The sequence below is a fragment of the Hippocampus bargibanti genome, linkage group LG03 (genome assembly GCF_051943395.1).
Source record: "Hippocampus bargibanti isolate YZ-2025 linkage group LG03, ASM5194339v1, whole genome shotgun sequence".
Taxonomy (NCBI): domain Eukaryota; kingdom Metazoa; phylum Chordata; class Actinopteri; order Syngnathiformes; family Syngnathidae; genus Hippocampus; species Hippocampus bargibanti.
The window spans coordinates 31,599,713-31,612,177 of NC_142736.1; the positions used below are offsets into that span (position 1 = coordinate 31,599,713).

The following is a 12,465-nucleotide window of genomic DNA, read 5'->3' on the forward strand; positions in this document are numbered from 1 at the left end:
ATTTCCTCAGCGGGGCGAGCACATTGTGTGTGGAAATGTCAGAAACTAGCTCCAACCTGCACTGCGATTGGCGAATGGCGTGATTGACGGCACGGATTTCAGGGCGTCACGTCGGCGCTTAAAAGGTTGACTTTTTAGTGTGAGTGTATTGCAATGACAAGGGAGTGGGTTTTTTTTGACACCACACTTGCAAATACAGTGATACCTTAGCTTACGAATTTAATTGGTTTGTGGGTAAGGTGAAAAGTGTGTATCCCAAAAATGTATTTCCCATATGAAACAATTAAAATGAGAATAATCCGTTCCCAGATCCCCATAAAACATAATTTTCTACTTATTTTCTAGGCCTTAAAACTACACAAAATATACCTCATTATTATGTGGATTTATTTATTTATTTATTTATTTATTTATTTATTTACAGTGATGCGTTGGTTTATGAACTTAATTGGTTCCCAGACAGAGTGTGTCAGGCGAAAAGTGTGTATCCCAAAAATTTATTTACCATAGGAAACTATTAAAATGTGAATAATCCATTCCCAGGTCCCCATAAAACATAATTTTCTACTTATTTTCTAAGCCTTTAAACTACACAAAATATACCTTATTATTATGTGGATTTATTTATTTATTCATTTATTTATTTGCAGTGATGCGTTGGTTTATGAACTTAATTGGTTCCGAGACAGTGTGTCAGGCGAAAAGTGTGTATCCCAAAAATTAATTTACCATAGGAAACTATTAAAATGAGAATAATCCATTCCCAGGTCCCCATAAAACATAATTTTCTACTTATTTTCTAAGCCTTAAAACTACACAAAATATACCTTATTATTATGTGGATTTATGTATTTATTTATTTATTTATTTATTTATTTATTTATTTATTTATTTGCAGTGATGCGTTGGTTTATGAACTTAATTGGTTCCCAGACAGAGTGTGTCAGGCGAAAAGTGTGTATCCCAAAAATTAATTTACCATAGGAAACTATTAAAATGAGAATAATCCATTCCCAGGTCCCCATAAAACATAATTTTCTCCTTTCTTATTTTCTAAGCCTTAAAACTACATGAAATGACCTTATTTTATGTATAATAAATGTGCTATGGTATTACAATTAAAGAAATAAACTGGACTGTATAATAAAGTTGTTTTATTTACCTTTGTGATGGTTGTTGATGGCTTGATGGAATGGAGTGGCCTGTTTCCTCAGCATTAAACAATTGATTAGGAATGTAACCTTCTTCTTTTACCATCTTGGGAAATGATCCCTTGTAGGTGCTTTCTCTGCTATAATTTTATCTAGTTCCTCATCAATTGTGTTCTGTTTAGCTGGGTTGATAGATTTTTGCTATCAACAAATGGCTTGTGCGGGTTGTTTGTGGAGCCTGATTTATGGGATATTTTAACCTTTCAGTCTACACTCTGCCTTTGAACTATCAAAGTTGAAACTCTCACTGTCGTCTGCCTGTCTCTTTAATCTTTAAACCACCTCCCCTCACTGCTGCGTTCTTGACCAATCACGTGGCTTTAACCGTAGACTGGGGGCGGGGAATAGAGGACAAAAAAAGTCGGCAGCCATTTTCTTTTTGGAGAACGGCTTCATACTCTCACTGTCTGTAAACCCCACCCCCCTCACTGATGCGCTCTTGACCAATCACGTCTCTTTAACCGAAGACTGAGGGCGGGGAATAGAGGACAAAAACAGTCGGCTGCCATTTTATTGTTAGGAGAACGGGCTTGTTTGAGAACGACACATGAGTCATTGTGGCAGTTCCATGTTTATCCCGAAAAATAGTTCGTATGCCAAGGTAAAAATTTCCTGAATTTAACGTTCGTAAACCGAAAAGTTCATAACCAAAGGGGTTCGTAAACCGAGGTATCACTGTATACATTTCTTGTTGTAATGAATCATTTTTTTATTTATGTACCCTGTAAGAGAGCGGTCACAAGTGTTGAAGAGCGGTGCGCAGAACGGTCTGGCTGGACCGCTACATTTGCAGAGGTTCCGATTGAAACGTGGTCGTCAGATAACACACCAGGACAAACGTTGACTCGCGACAGCCAATTAAAAAGAGACACGTTGTTATCAACTTGTTATGGGGTGACAGAATGACTCACATTGTGTGGAATGATGCAGCTATGACAGCTCTATGAAGAGAAAATGGATCGGGCCCGTCCGTCCGTCAACAATATAATTCGGAACGTAACCGTGAGTTGCGGCCTCATTGGTTGAAATGGCCTCATTGCTTTAAGTTTTACTTTTGTCGAGTGCCCGTCATCAAAGTCATTTTGCCAAATGACAACTTTGAAATAGAAAGTAAAGACAAAAAATGCTTTTGACTGCCTCTGACGAGCCATCAGTAGACAATTGCAGGCGGCGACCATGTATACCAAACGACAGTTGAGATTTTCACTGATAACACACACACACACACACACACACAACAAAACCCACCACCTCCCCCCAAAAAAATAGAAATAAATCTGTAAATAGGAAAATCCACATCTACAAATTACTAGTTAATTTAAAGATATTACTCTTAAAGATAATTTGTATTCTTTGGTCAGTGGTACAATTCTTCTGGAAGAGCACTATACTAGTGCTAGCTCGCTAGGTCAGCTAGCTCTCGAGGTTATAGTGATCTGAGCCGGTTCTTAGAGCCGGAACTCTGAAGTGAACGAAGAGAGCCGGTTTTTAACAAGGAGCCGAAAATGGGAGCCGAAATTTTATTCCCCGCCCCCAGTTTTCGGTTAAAGCCGCACGTGATTGGTGGATATCTGTGGTAGAGGGGGAGGGGAGAATTACAGACACACGCAGCAGTGATGAGAAAGGGGCGGGGGATGTTAGGGTAGACAGGTGGACTAATGTTATCACATTATGCTGTTATTATGATTCAATTATTATATTTTTTACTAATTGGTATGATAGCATTATTAATATGAAAAGCAAATGAGTGAAAGCTAATCATCAGACCAGAATAACCATAGCGAAAGTGAAAGTTAGTGGATTCTCTCTGTGCACATATAAATCAAGCCATATAAATAAAAATATTTGAAATAGTGTATTTTTTACATGAGTAATTCGTTTTTCACATAGTTTTACATGATTTTTGGTAGTAATTAATTTAAGCAACAAAAAAACAAAAAAACCAAACTGAGGAGCCATTTGGGAGCCATAAGAGTCAGATCTATTTAGCGAGCTGAGCCAAAAGAACCGGCTCTCTGAAAAGAGCGGCAATTCCATCACTATGTTACTTTATTAGTGCTAGCTCGCTAAATTAGCTAGCTCGCTACATTAGCTAGCTCGCTACGTTAGCTAGCTCGCTACGTTAAATCGCTCGCTCGCTAAGTTAGCTCGATTGCTAAGTTAGCAAAAAAAAGTTAATTCCTCAATTATATGGGCATGGAGTTATATAAGATTTAAATGAGGGCAGCTGTCCAAAATACAATGCAATACATACATATTAATAATAATAATCCATTTCGTTTCTAAGCACCTTTCAAAACTCTCAAGGTCACTTTACAGTCATATGATCGTTTTTTTTTTTCTTGCAGGTGAGAAGCGGCAGCCACATTTGCCAGAGTTCACTCAACCCGGACGTAACTCAAATAGATAGAAAGCTAGCCAGCTAGCTAACAGATAGCTAATAGATGGCCAGCCAGACAGTTAGCCAACTAGCTAGATAGCCATATAGCTAAGAAATAGCCAGCTACATAGCTAGCTAGCCAATAGATAGCCAGCCAGCTAGACAGTTAGCTAACTAGCCAGACAGCCATATAGCTAATAAATAGCCAGCCGCATTTAACAACAGCTGAAGCTGGAACAAAGCTCTAACATAGAAAATAAACAAACAAGCATGAGAGTTTGAGGTAAGATGAAGTCAAGCGCAATCTTTTACCTGTCCGCAGTTCCCCCGGTCATCCTTCGCCTGGCCGAGCCCGAGCAACGCCACGACACTTGCATCGAGTTCACGGTGCGAGGCTACCCGCACCCAAAGCTGCGCTGGTTCCACAAAAATAAAGAGATCCTGCACAACCAGTACATCCGCACCGAGATGGACTTCTATCAGGACTACCTGGAAGGCTGCCTGACCTTCCAGAACCCCACGCACATCAACAATGGCAACTACACCCTGGAGGCCAGCAACTCGCTTGGGACGGTGACCAAGACGGTGTACGGACACTTCCTCATGGCGCCCGGCATTGATGACGAAGGTGGGTAAAGATTCTAGCAGAGTACAGTGAAACCTCGCCTTACGAACCCTTTAGTTTAGTTTTTGGCGGATGAACACCGAACCACACGGACTAGTTTTCCACGCCTCCTTTGAGTGCGGACATGGTTTTCTATCGAGTGGAGTACATTTGCTATTATGGGACTGAAAAAGACCCCACCACAGGCTAGTGTTAAGACGAAGAGGACACAAAAGAAAATTATGGTCGACCAGTAGAAGATCATCTGAAAACACAAACGAGGTGTGCGTTTGTGTGACTTAGCGTCCCAGTACCAATATGCTAAGTTGACCATTGTTACGTGTAGCTAAGGGTGTTTCTGTGTTGTCCAAGCAACGGTCTCAGGCAACAGAAGACGTTGAAAAACTTCTGTTGATTTGGATTAGCGAAAAGCAGCTAGCGGGGGACAATGTGAGTGAGGGTATTATCGCCGAGAAAGCACGGCAACTTCAGTCGGATATCATCAAGGGGCAACTACATCAACGACCATCACAAAGTAAATAAAATGACTTTATTATATAGTAGAGTTTATTTCTTTAATTACAATACAATAGACTGTTTATTATACATAAAATAAGGTATATTTTGTGTAATTTTAAGGCTTATTTAGTAGAAAATTATGTTTTATGGAGACCTGGTGGGTGGATGGATGGATGGATGGATGGTTCCAAGGACAACCGAAGACTCAAAATCAAGTTTTGAACCCATCCGTAAACATCACACTTTTTTTATCTTTCAATAACCCTAAATTACATCATTTAATAAACCACACTTTCATATCAACTACACATCTCAGCCCAAGGATGGAACCCTGACCTGACCCCCACAACCGCCACAATTTAAAATTCAAATCACCCGTGGAGAAAATTCCTTGTAGCTCTTTAAGGGCTAGTGCTCGTTTTGTTTTATTAAAAGCCTGCCCTCACAAGGTCATTGCTTGAGGAGACACTCCCCATCGCCTGCTGAGCTTCGACAGGGTTCACGCACAGTTCACTTCAGGTTAGATGGTTATGGTGAAGAAGGTGTGGGGTGGCAGTCGCAAAAACACACAAAGACAGGCAAATTTCTCCCGATGGTCAATATTTTGAGGTTAATATCCTATTGTCTTTTTGTCGCACACGGTGTGACTGTCTTTGTTTTCTTCTTTGCAGATGCGGTGGAACTCGGTAAGTATTTGGATTTATAACATTTAAAACCTGCATAGATTAACTCTTTTTTCCCCCTTTTTTTGGTCATAATAATGGTTTTGGTTGACTAGTTCGTGTGGCTTTTGGCAAACTCAAGGTCACTTTACTGTCACATGATGAGTTTTTATGTGGGTGAGCAGCGACAGCCACACGCGCCAGCGTTCACTCAACCTGGAAGTCACTCAAATGCATAGAAAGCTAGCTAATATATAGCTAATAGCTAGCCAAATAGATACATAGCTAGATAGATAGCTAATAGCTAGCTGGATAGCTAATATATAGCCAGCAAGACAGATAATAGATAGCAAATAGATAGCTAGCTCGGTAACTCGCTAGATAGCAAATAGCTAGCGAGGTAGCTAGCTATCTATTATATAGCAAATAGCTATCTAGGTAGCTAGCTACCTAGATAGCCAGATAGCTAGGTTAAGCAGCGGCAGCAATACGCGCCAGTGTTTACTCAACCTGGAAGTAACTAAAATACATAGAAAGCTAGCTAATAGCTAGCCAGCTAGATAGCTACCCGGATAGATAGCTAATAGCTAGCTGGATAGCTAATATATAGCCAGATAGACAGATAATAGATCGCGAACTTGGTAGCGATCTATTTGCCAGACAACTAGGTTGAGCAGCGGCAGCCACACGCGCCAGCGTTCACTCAACCCGGAAGTAATTCAAATCCATAGAAAGCTAGATAATATATAGCTAATAGCTAGCCAGCTATTGAAATTTGGGTCGGGGAAATGATCTACCCCACGCTGGAATAAAAATCTGGAATTTTAATGAAAAGGCAACGGCCATTTTGTATTATTTTGATTGATATGTGTTGGAAAATGGTCACTCCGTACTTCTGATATGCCCTTTGTCATTGAGCCCCCCTTGTCCCTCCACATACGACGAGTCTTTTTCATTCACTTATGCAGAGGCGCAGTGACTGACAATGGCAATATAATATGAAACTATAACAACTTTTGAGACGCTATAATTACGGCCTGCATAGAATCGCCTGCGGGTTGGTAAAGTTATGCTAAGAATTTAAAGTGGTTGAGAGGAATTATAATAAAAATCAACGCTTTGGGAAATTTTTCATGGTCTCTTTTAACCTTTTCATAGACAACGGTTATGACAGTGGACAATTTATCGCGTTATTAGGTTATAGGGTGCGTGAAGGTGTGAAACATTCTGCCTGTTGGTAAACTTTGTCCTTCAACTACCAGTGTGGCTATCACTACAACGCCTATTACAAAGACAATGATACCTCGGTTTACGAACCCCCTGGCCTGAAGAACTTTTCAGTTTACGAACGTTAAATTTATGAAAATTTTACCTTGGCATACAAACTATTTTTCAGGGATACACACAGAGCTGCCATAATGAGTGATGTGCCGTTCGCGAACGAACCTGTTCTCCAAAAAGAAAATGGCCTCTATTCCCCACCCCCAGTCGCCGGTTAAAGCCACGTGATTGGTCAAGAACTCAGCAGTGATGGGGGCGGGGGGTTTAAACATTAAAGAGACAAGCAGACGACAGAGAGAGAGTGACAAAATGGATAGAAAACAGTGACATTTGGACTCGTTTCAACTTTGATAGTTCAAAGACAGAGTGTAGACTGCAAGGTTAAAATTCCCATAAATCAGGCTCCACAAATAACCCGCACTAGCCATCAGTTCAATTTGAAATGAAAAGACAAGCAAGGGAACCAGCTATTAATATCAAGCCATCATCGACCATCACAAAGGTAAATTAAATGGCTTTATTATACGGTACCGTTTATTTATTTAATTATTATACCATAGCCCATTTATTATACATAAATACATTTGTGTAGTTTTAAGGCTTAGAAAATTAGAAAGTCGAAAATTATGTTGTATGGGGACCTGGGAACGGATTATTCTCATTTTAATGGTTTCCTATGAGAAATTATTTTTTTGGTATACACACTTTTCGCCTTATACACTCTGTCTGCGAACCAATTAAGTTCGTAAGCCAAGGTATCACTGTGTATGGACACATTTTCTTGATGATATAGACTCTTTTTGGGCATGTTTAAAAAATTAAATAAATCACTTCAATTTTCAGGATGTTGACAATCGCCTCGCAGTGTTATAAATGTGGTGCGCATGGTGCGTGGAATGTCCTGCTGTGTCTGCTGACAGCTTAACTAAAGTAGGGCGCTCTGATCTCTCACCTTGATGGTGGTGCACTTCCATCTTCATGCCAGGCCGTTCTTCCTCATCAGAGGCGCATTATTCCACCGCCTTGAAGCCTACGGCGGATGAGGCATTTGCTTTACAATGACCCTTCTTGAGTTATTTTCAGTTCGACGACAACTAAAGAAAATATTTAATTGAGAGGGTAGATTTTGTTGATTATTTATAGTTTTAAGGCTTAGAAAATCGATGAGGAACTAGATAAAATTATCGCACAGAACTCAACTACAAGGGATCATTCCCCAAGATGGTGAAAGAAGAAGGTTACCTTTCTCATCAAGCGTTTAATGCTGAGGAAAGCGGCCACTTCATTCCATCAAGCCATCAACGACCATCACAAAGGTAAATAAAATGACTTTAATATACAGTGCAATGTATTTCGTTAATTATAATAGCATAGCACATTTATTATACATAAAATAGGGTATATTTTGTGTAGTTTTAAGGCTTAGAAAAATTAGAAAGTAGAAAATTATGTTTTATGGGGACCTAGGAACGGATTATTCTCATTTTAATGGTTTCCTATGGGAAATTAATTTTTGGGATACACACCATAGCACATTTATTATACATAAAATAAGGTATACTTTGTGTAGTTTTAAGGCTTAGAAAATTAGAAAGTGGAAAATTATGTTTTATGGAGACCTGGGAACGGATTATTCTCATTTTAATGGTTTCCTATGGGAAATTATTTTTTGGGATACACACTTTTTGCCTTACACACTCTGTCTGGGAACCAATTAAGTTCGTAAGCCAAGGTATCACTGTACGCTTGAATTTTATTTAATTTCATTGTCTTTTTGTGGAAAGAGAGAACAAAATATTTGTGATTATAGTGCCCACGTTCTAGTAAAAAGCATGCAATGTGTCCTATATCTGTTGTCCAACCTTTGAAACAAACAAAAAATAAGCTTCTTTCTGCTTTGTACGTTATTTCATTCTTTTATGTGTGGTCTTCTTCCTTTAGCCTCCTTGCATGCCTACTTTGAATCCCACCTCGAATGGAATTTGAAATAATCTTCCTTGTGTTTATTTTGCAGTTCCTTCCGCACCAACGGACTCGGATTCCGGCCGACCGGATGAGGACACATTTGGGGTGAGTTTGGTAGTTTTGCAAACACGGGACAATAAAACCATAAAATAAAACGAATAATAAAATAGCTGATTGAACTAGAGAGCGGATGCAAATTTAACAGGTGAGTTTTGAGGTGGCATTTGAAAGTAGGGAATCAGTATTTTGCAGAAAGCGCTTAAAGGACAACCAGCGCCTCCCGACAAGTTGTGTCCATAATTTGTAAAATCACCTCAAACGATTTCTACTGAGCGTATTTTCCAAATATTCCACGGCATATAGCTATATTTTACGTTTTAAGACTAGCGCTGAATATTCAGGAAGTCTTGTTTTTGAGTTGATGACGATGCCTGACGTGACGTCACGGAGGGAACGCCCCTGACCGAGAAAGTGACACACAATGCATTTTAGGTACTTTGTTTGGTCTGAAAAGTTTGTGTTGATGGCGAAATTAGAAGGAAAACACATAAATAACGCAATGATGAATCGTGTGTTGCACCAAGACTACTATTTGATACTAGTTGACACAAATTCCCAGCAGACTAATCAGCCCATTTCTAACGGAGCTCGGGCGCCATCTTGTGCATTTTCTGGGCGCTACATTGGAGTCCAGATGCCTCAAAATGACACGGAAGCACTTCTTTAAGCGATTGCAAACATTCATGCTTTCCTCTTCACAACTATTTGAATCATATTCATATCTGGATGAGTAACAAGAAAGCATCTTGTCAGATGAACACAAAACATGTTACAAAATATGTACCTGTAATTAAAATAAATTCAAACATTATACAATAAATAAATAAATAGCATTATCACAAATTAAAATCATGTTATAAATATAACTCATTCATAAATGATAGATGAATAAATACATTGCAAAAGCAGAAATAAAAGAAATATATTTTGTCCAAATACTGTACAGCAATACCTTGGCTTACAAACTCAATTGGTTCCCAGACAGTGTGTAAGGCCAAAAGTGTCTTTCCCAAAAATGAATTTCCAATAGGAAAACATTAAAATGTGAATAATCTGTTCCCAGGTCCACATAACATACAATTTTCTACCTTCACATTTTCTAAGCCTTAACACTACGCAAAATATTCCTTAATTTATGTATAATAAATGTGTTATGGTATTATAATTTAAGAAATAAACTGTACTTTATAATAAAGTAGTTTTAGTTACCTTTGTGATGGTCGTTGATGGCTTGATGGAATGGAGTGGCCTGTTTCCTCAGCATGAAACACTTGATGAGGAACGTAACCTTTTTCTTTCACCATCTTGAGGAATGATCCCTTGTAGGTGCTTTCCCTGCTATAATTTTACCTTGTTCCTCATCAATTGTGTTCTGTTTAGCTGGGTTGATAGCTTTTTGCATCAAGTGTACAGATGGCTTGTGCGGGTTATTTGTGGAGCCTGATTGATGGGATATTTTAACCTTGCAGTCTACACTTTACCGTTGAACAAAGTTATCAAAGTTGAAACTCTCTCACTGTAATCTGCCTGTCTCTTTAATGTTTAAACCACCTCCCCTCACTGATGCGTTCTTGACCAATCATGCGGCTTTAACCGAAGACTGGCGTCAGGGAATAGAGCGCAAAACAAGTCGGATGCCATTTTGTTGTTAGAAGAACGGGCTCGTTCCCAAACGACACATCACTCATTGAGGCAGCTCTGTGTACGAAAAAAGACATATGCCAAGGTAAAATTTTCATAAATTTAACGTTCGTAAACCGAAAAGTTCGTAAGCCAAGGGGTTTGTAAACAGAGGTATCACTGTATTTTATTTTTAATCAAAAATGAATATATTGATATTATTGTTTCTTTGCTTTGGAGTTTAGTTAGTCCCTTCCTATTCCTATTATGAAGATCAACTCACAATATATCTTTCTCTTTTTGATTCAGGTCTCTATCGCGGTGGGCCTGGCGGGCTTCGCTTGCGTCCTCCTCCTCGTCCTTTTCGTGCTCATCAACAAATACGGACGGCGCTCCAAATTTGGCATGAAAGGTTAGTCATGAATAATTGAGATTGGTTTGTTTCAAGCGGGCACTCCGGTGTCATGCGAATGAGCTACAGCTCATCCACTTCACACCGTGAGGTGTGCCAAAGTGAAGGTTCTTATAACCAACGTTGAAAGAATGGAGCTATGATGTTGAGCCCCCTACAGACGGGTGAAGATTAAAGAGATTGTATGTTGCATAGTGGAGGTAGCATTTTATTCAAGACTGAGCCACCTTACACCGATTTGGGTAGTTGTAGCATGTACAAATATTGACGCTACATACATGTCGACAACCTCACCGGATATTCGATTAACACTCAAGCTAGCTCCATTACATAAGGCTAATTTGTGTGTCCAACAACACTGTAGCTTTGTCATTATAGTGTTAAAAATCCGCTCCTATTCTCTTGGACTTCCTGAAAGATTTGGGATAAATTGGCTACTTCAATTAGCATTTTTTTAATTATAATTTGTTGTGAAGGGTTATCGAGCTATCAGGTGAAATATTTTAGAAAGCTATGCTAACATAAAAGATAACTAATCTTGTGATCTGCCAGCATCAGTGGAAAAGTAACGAAATTAGCGAGTTCACAAGTGATGGTCTAGCTAGCTGGATAAGATAACTAGCACACCAGCGGACCACCTGGGTTCCCCAATAGCATCTGCTAAAACCGCTAACTTGTTTATCACCAACTATTAATCCTTACTTATACTTTTTCACACGCTGTTTTAGTGGAGGTAGCATTTTATTTAGGACTGAGCAACCTTACGCATATTCGGGTAGTTGTAGCATTAACAAATATTGACGCTACGTACATGTCGACAACTTCACCGGATATTCGATTAACACTCAAGCTAGCTCCATTACGTAAGGCTAATTTGTGTGTCCAACAACACTGTAGCTTTGTCATTATAGTGTTAAAAATCCGCTCCTATTCTCTTGGACTTCCTGAAAGATTTGGGATAAATTGGCTACTTCAATTAGCATTTTTTTAATTATAATTTGTTGTGAAGGGTTATCGAGCTATCAGGTGAAATATTTTAGAAAGCTATGCTAACATAAAAGATAACTAATCTTGTGATCTGCCAGCATCAGTGGAAAAGTAACGAAATTAGCTAGTTCACAAGTGATGGTCTAGCTAGCTGGATAACTAGCACACCAGCGGACCACCTGGGTTCCCCAATAGCATCTGCTAAAACCGCTAACTTGTTTATCACCAACTATTAATCCTTACTTATACTTTTTCACACACTGTTTTAGTGGTGGTAGCATTTTATTTAGGACTGGCAACCTAACGCATATTCGGGTAGTTGTAGCATTAACAAATATTGACGCTACGTACATGTCGACAACTTCACCGGATATTCAATTAACATTCATGCTAGCGCCATTACGTAAGGCTAATTTGTGTGTCCAACAACACTGTAGCTTTGTCATTATAGTGTTAAAAATCCGCTCCTTTTCTCTTGGACTTCCTGAAAGATTTGGGATGAAATGGCTACTTCAATTAGCATTTTTTAAATTATAATTTGTTGTGAAGGGTTATTGAGCTATCAGGTGAAATATTTTAGAAAGCTATGCTAACATAAAAGCTAACTAATCTTGTGATCTGCCAGCATCAGTGGAAAAGTAACGAAATTAGCTAGTTCACAAGTGATGGTCTAGCGAGCTGGATAACTAGCACACCAGCGGACCACCTGGGTTCCCCAATAGCATCTGCTAAAACCGCTAACTTGTTTATCACCAACTATTAAT

The 12,465-nt window shown here is 39.1% G+C and overlaps 1 protein-coding gene across 9 annotated transcripts in view; it reads left to right on the plus strand.

The window, feature by feature from the left end:
- ntrk3b (neurotrophic tyrosine kinase, receptor, type 3b) overlaps window positions 1–12,465 on the plus strand; it is a 254,422-nt gene that overhangs the window by 109,620 nt on the left and 132,337 nt on the right. For all 9 annotated transcript variants that reach the window (XR_016114563.1, XR_016114565.1, XR_016114564.1 and 6 more), the window contains exons 8-10: window positions 3,914–4,219; window positions 8,672–8,727; window positions 10,612–10,714. Coding sequence is in view for 2 of the 9 variants with exons in the window: in XM_088993086.1 (XP_088849212.1) it covers window positions 3,914–4,219; window positions 8,672–8,727; window positions 10,612–10,714 (465 nt within the window). In the remaining 7 variants the exon portion in view is untranslated. The remainder of the gene's footprint in view (window positions 1–3,913; window positions 4,220–8,671; window positions 8,728–10,611; window positions 10,715–12,465) is intronic.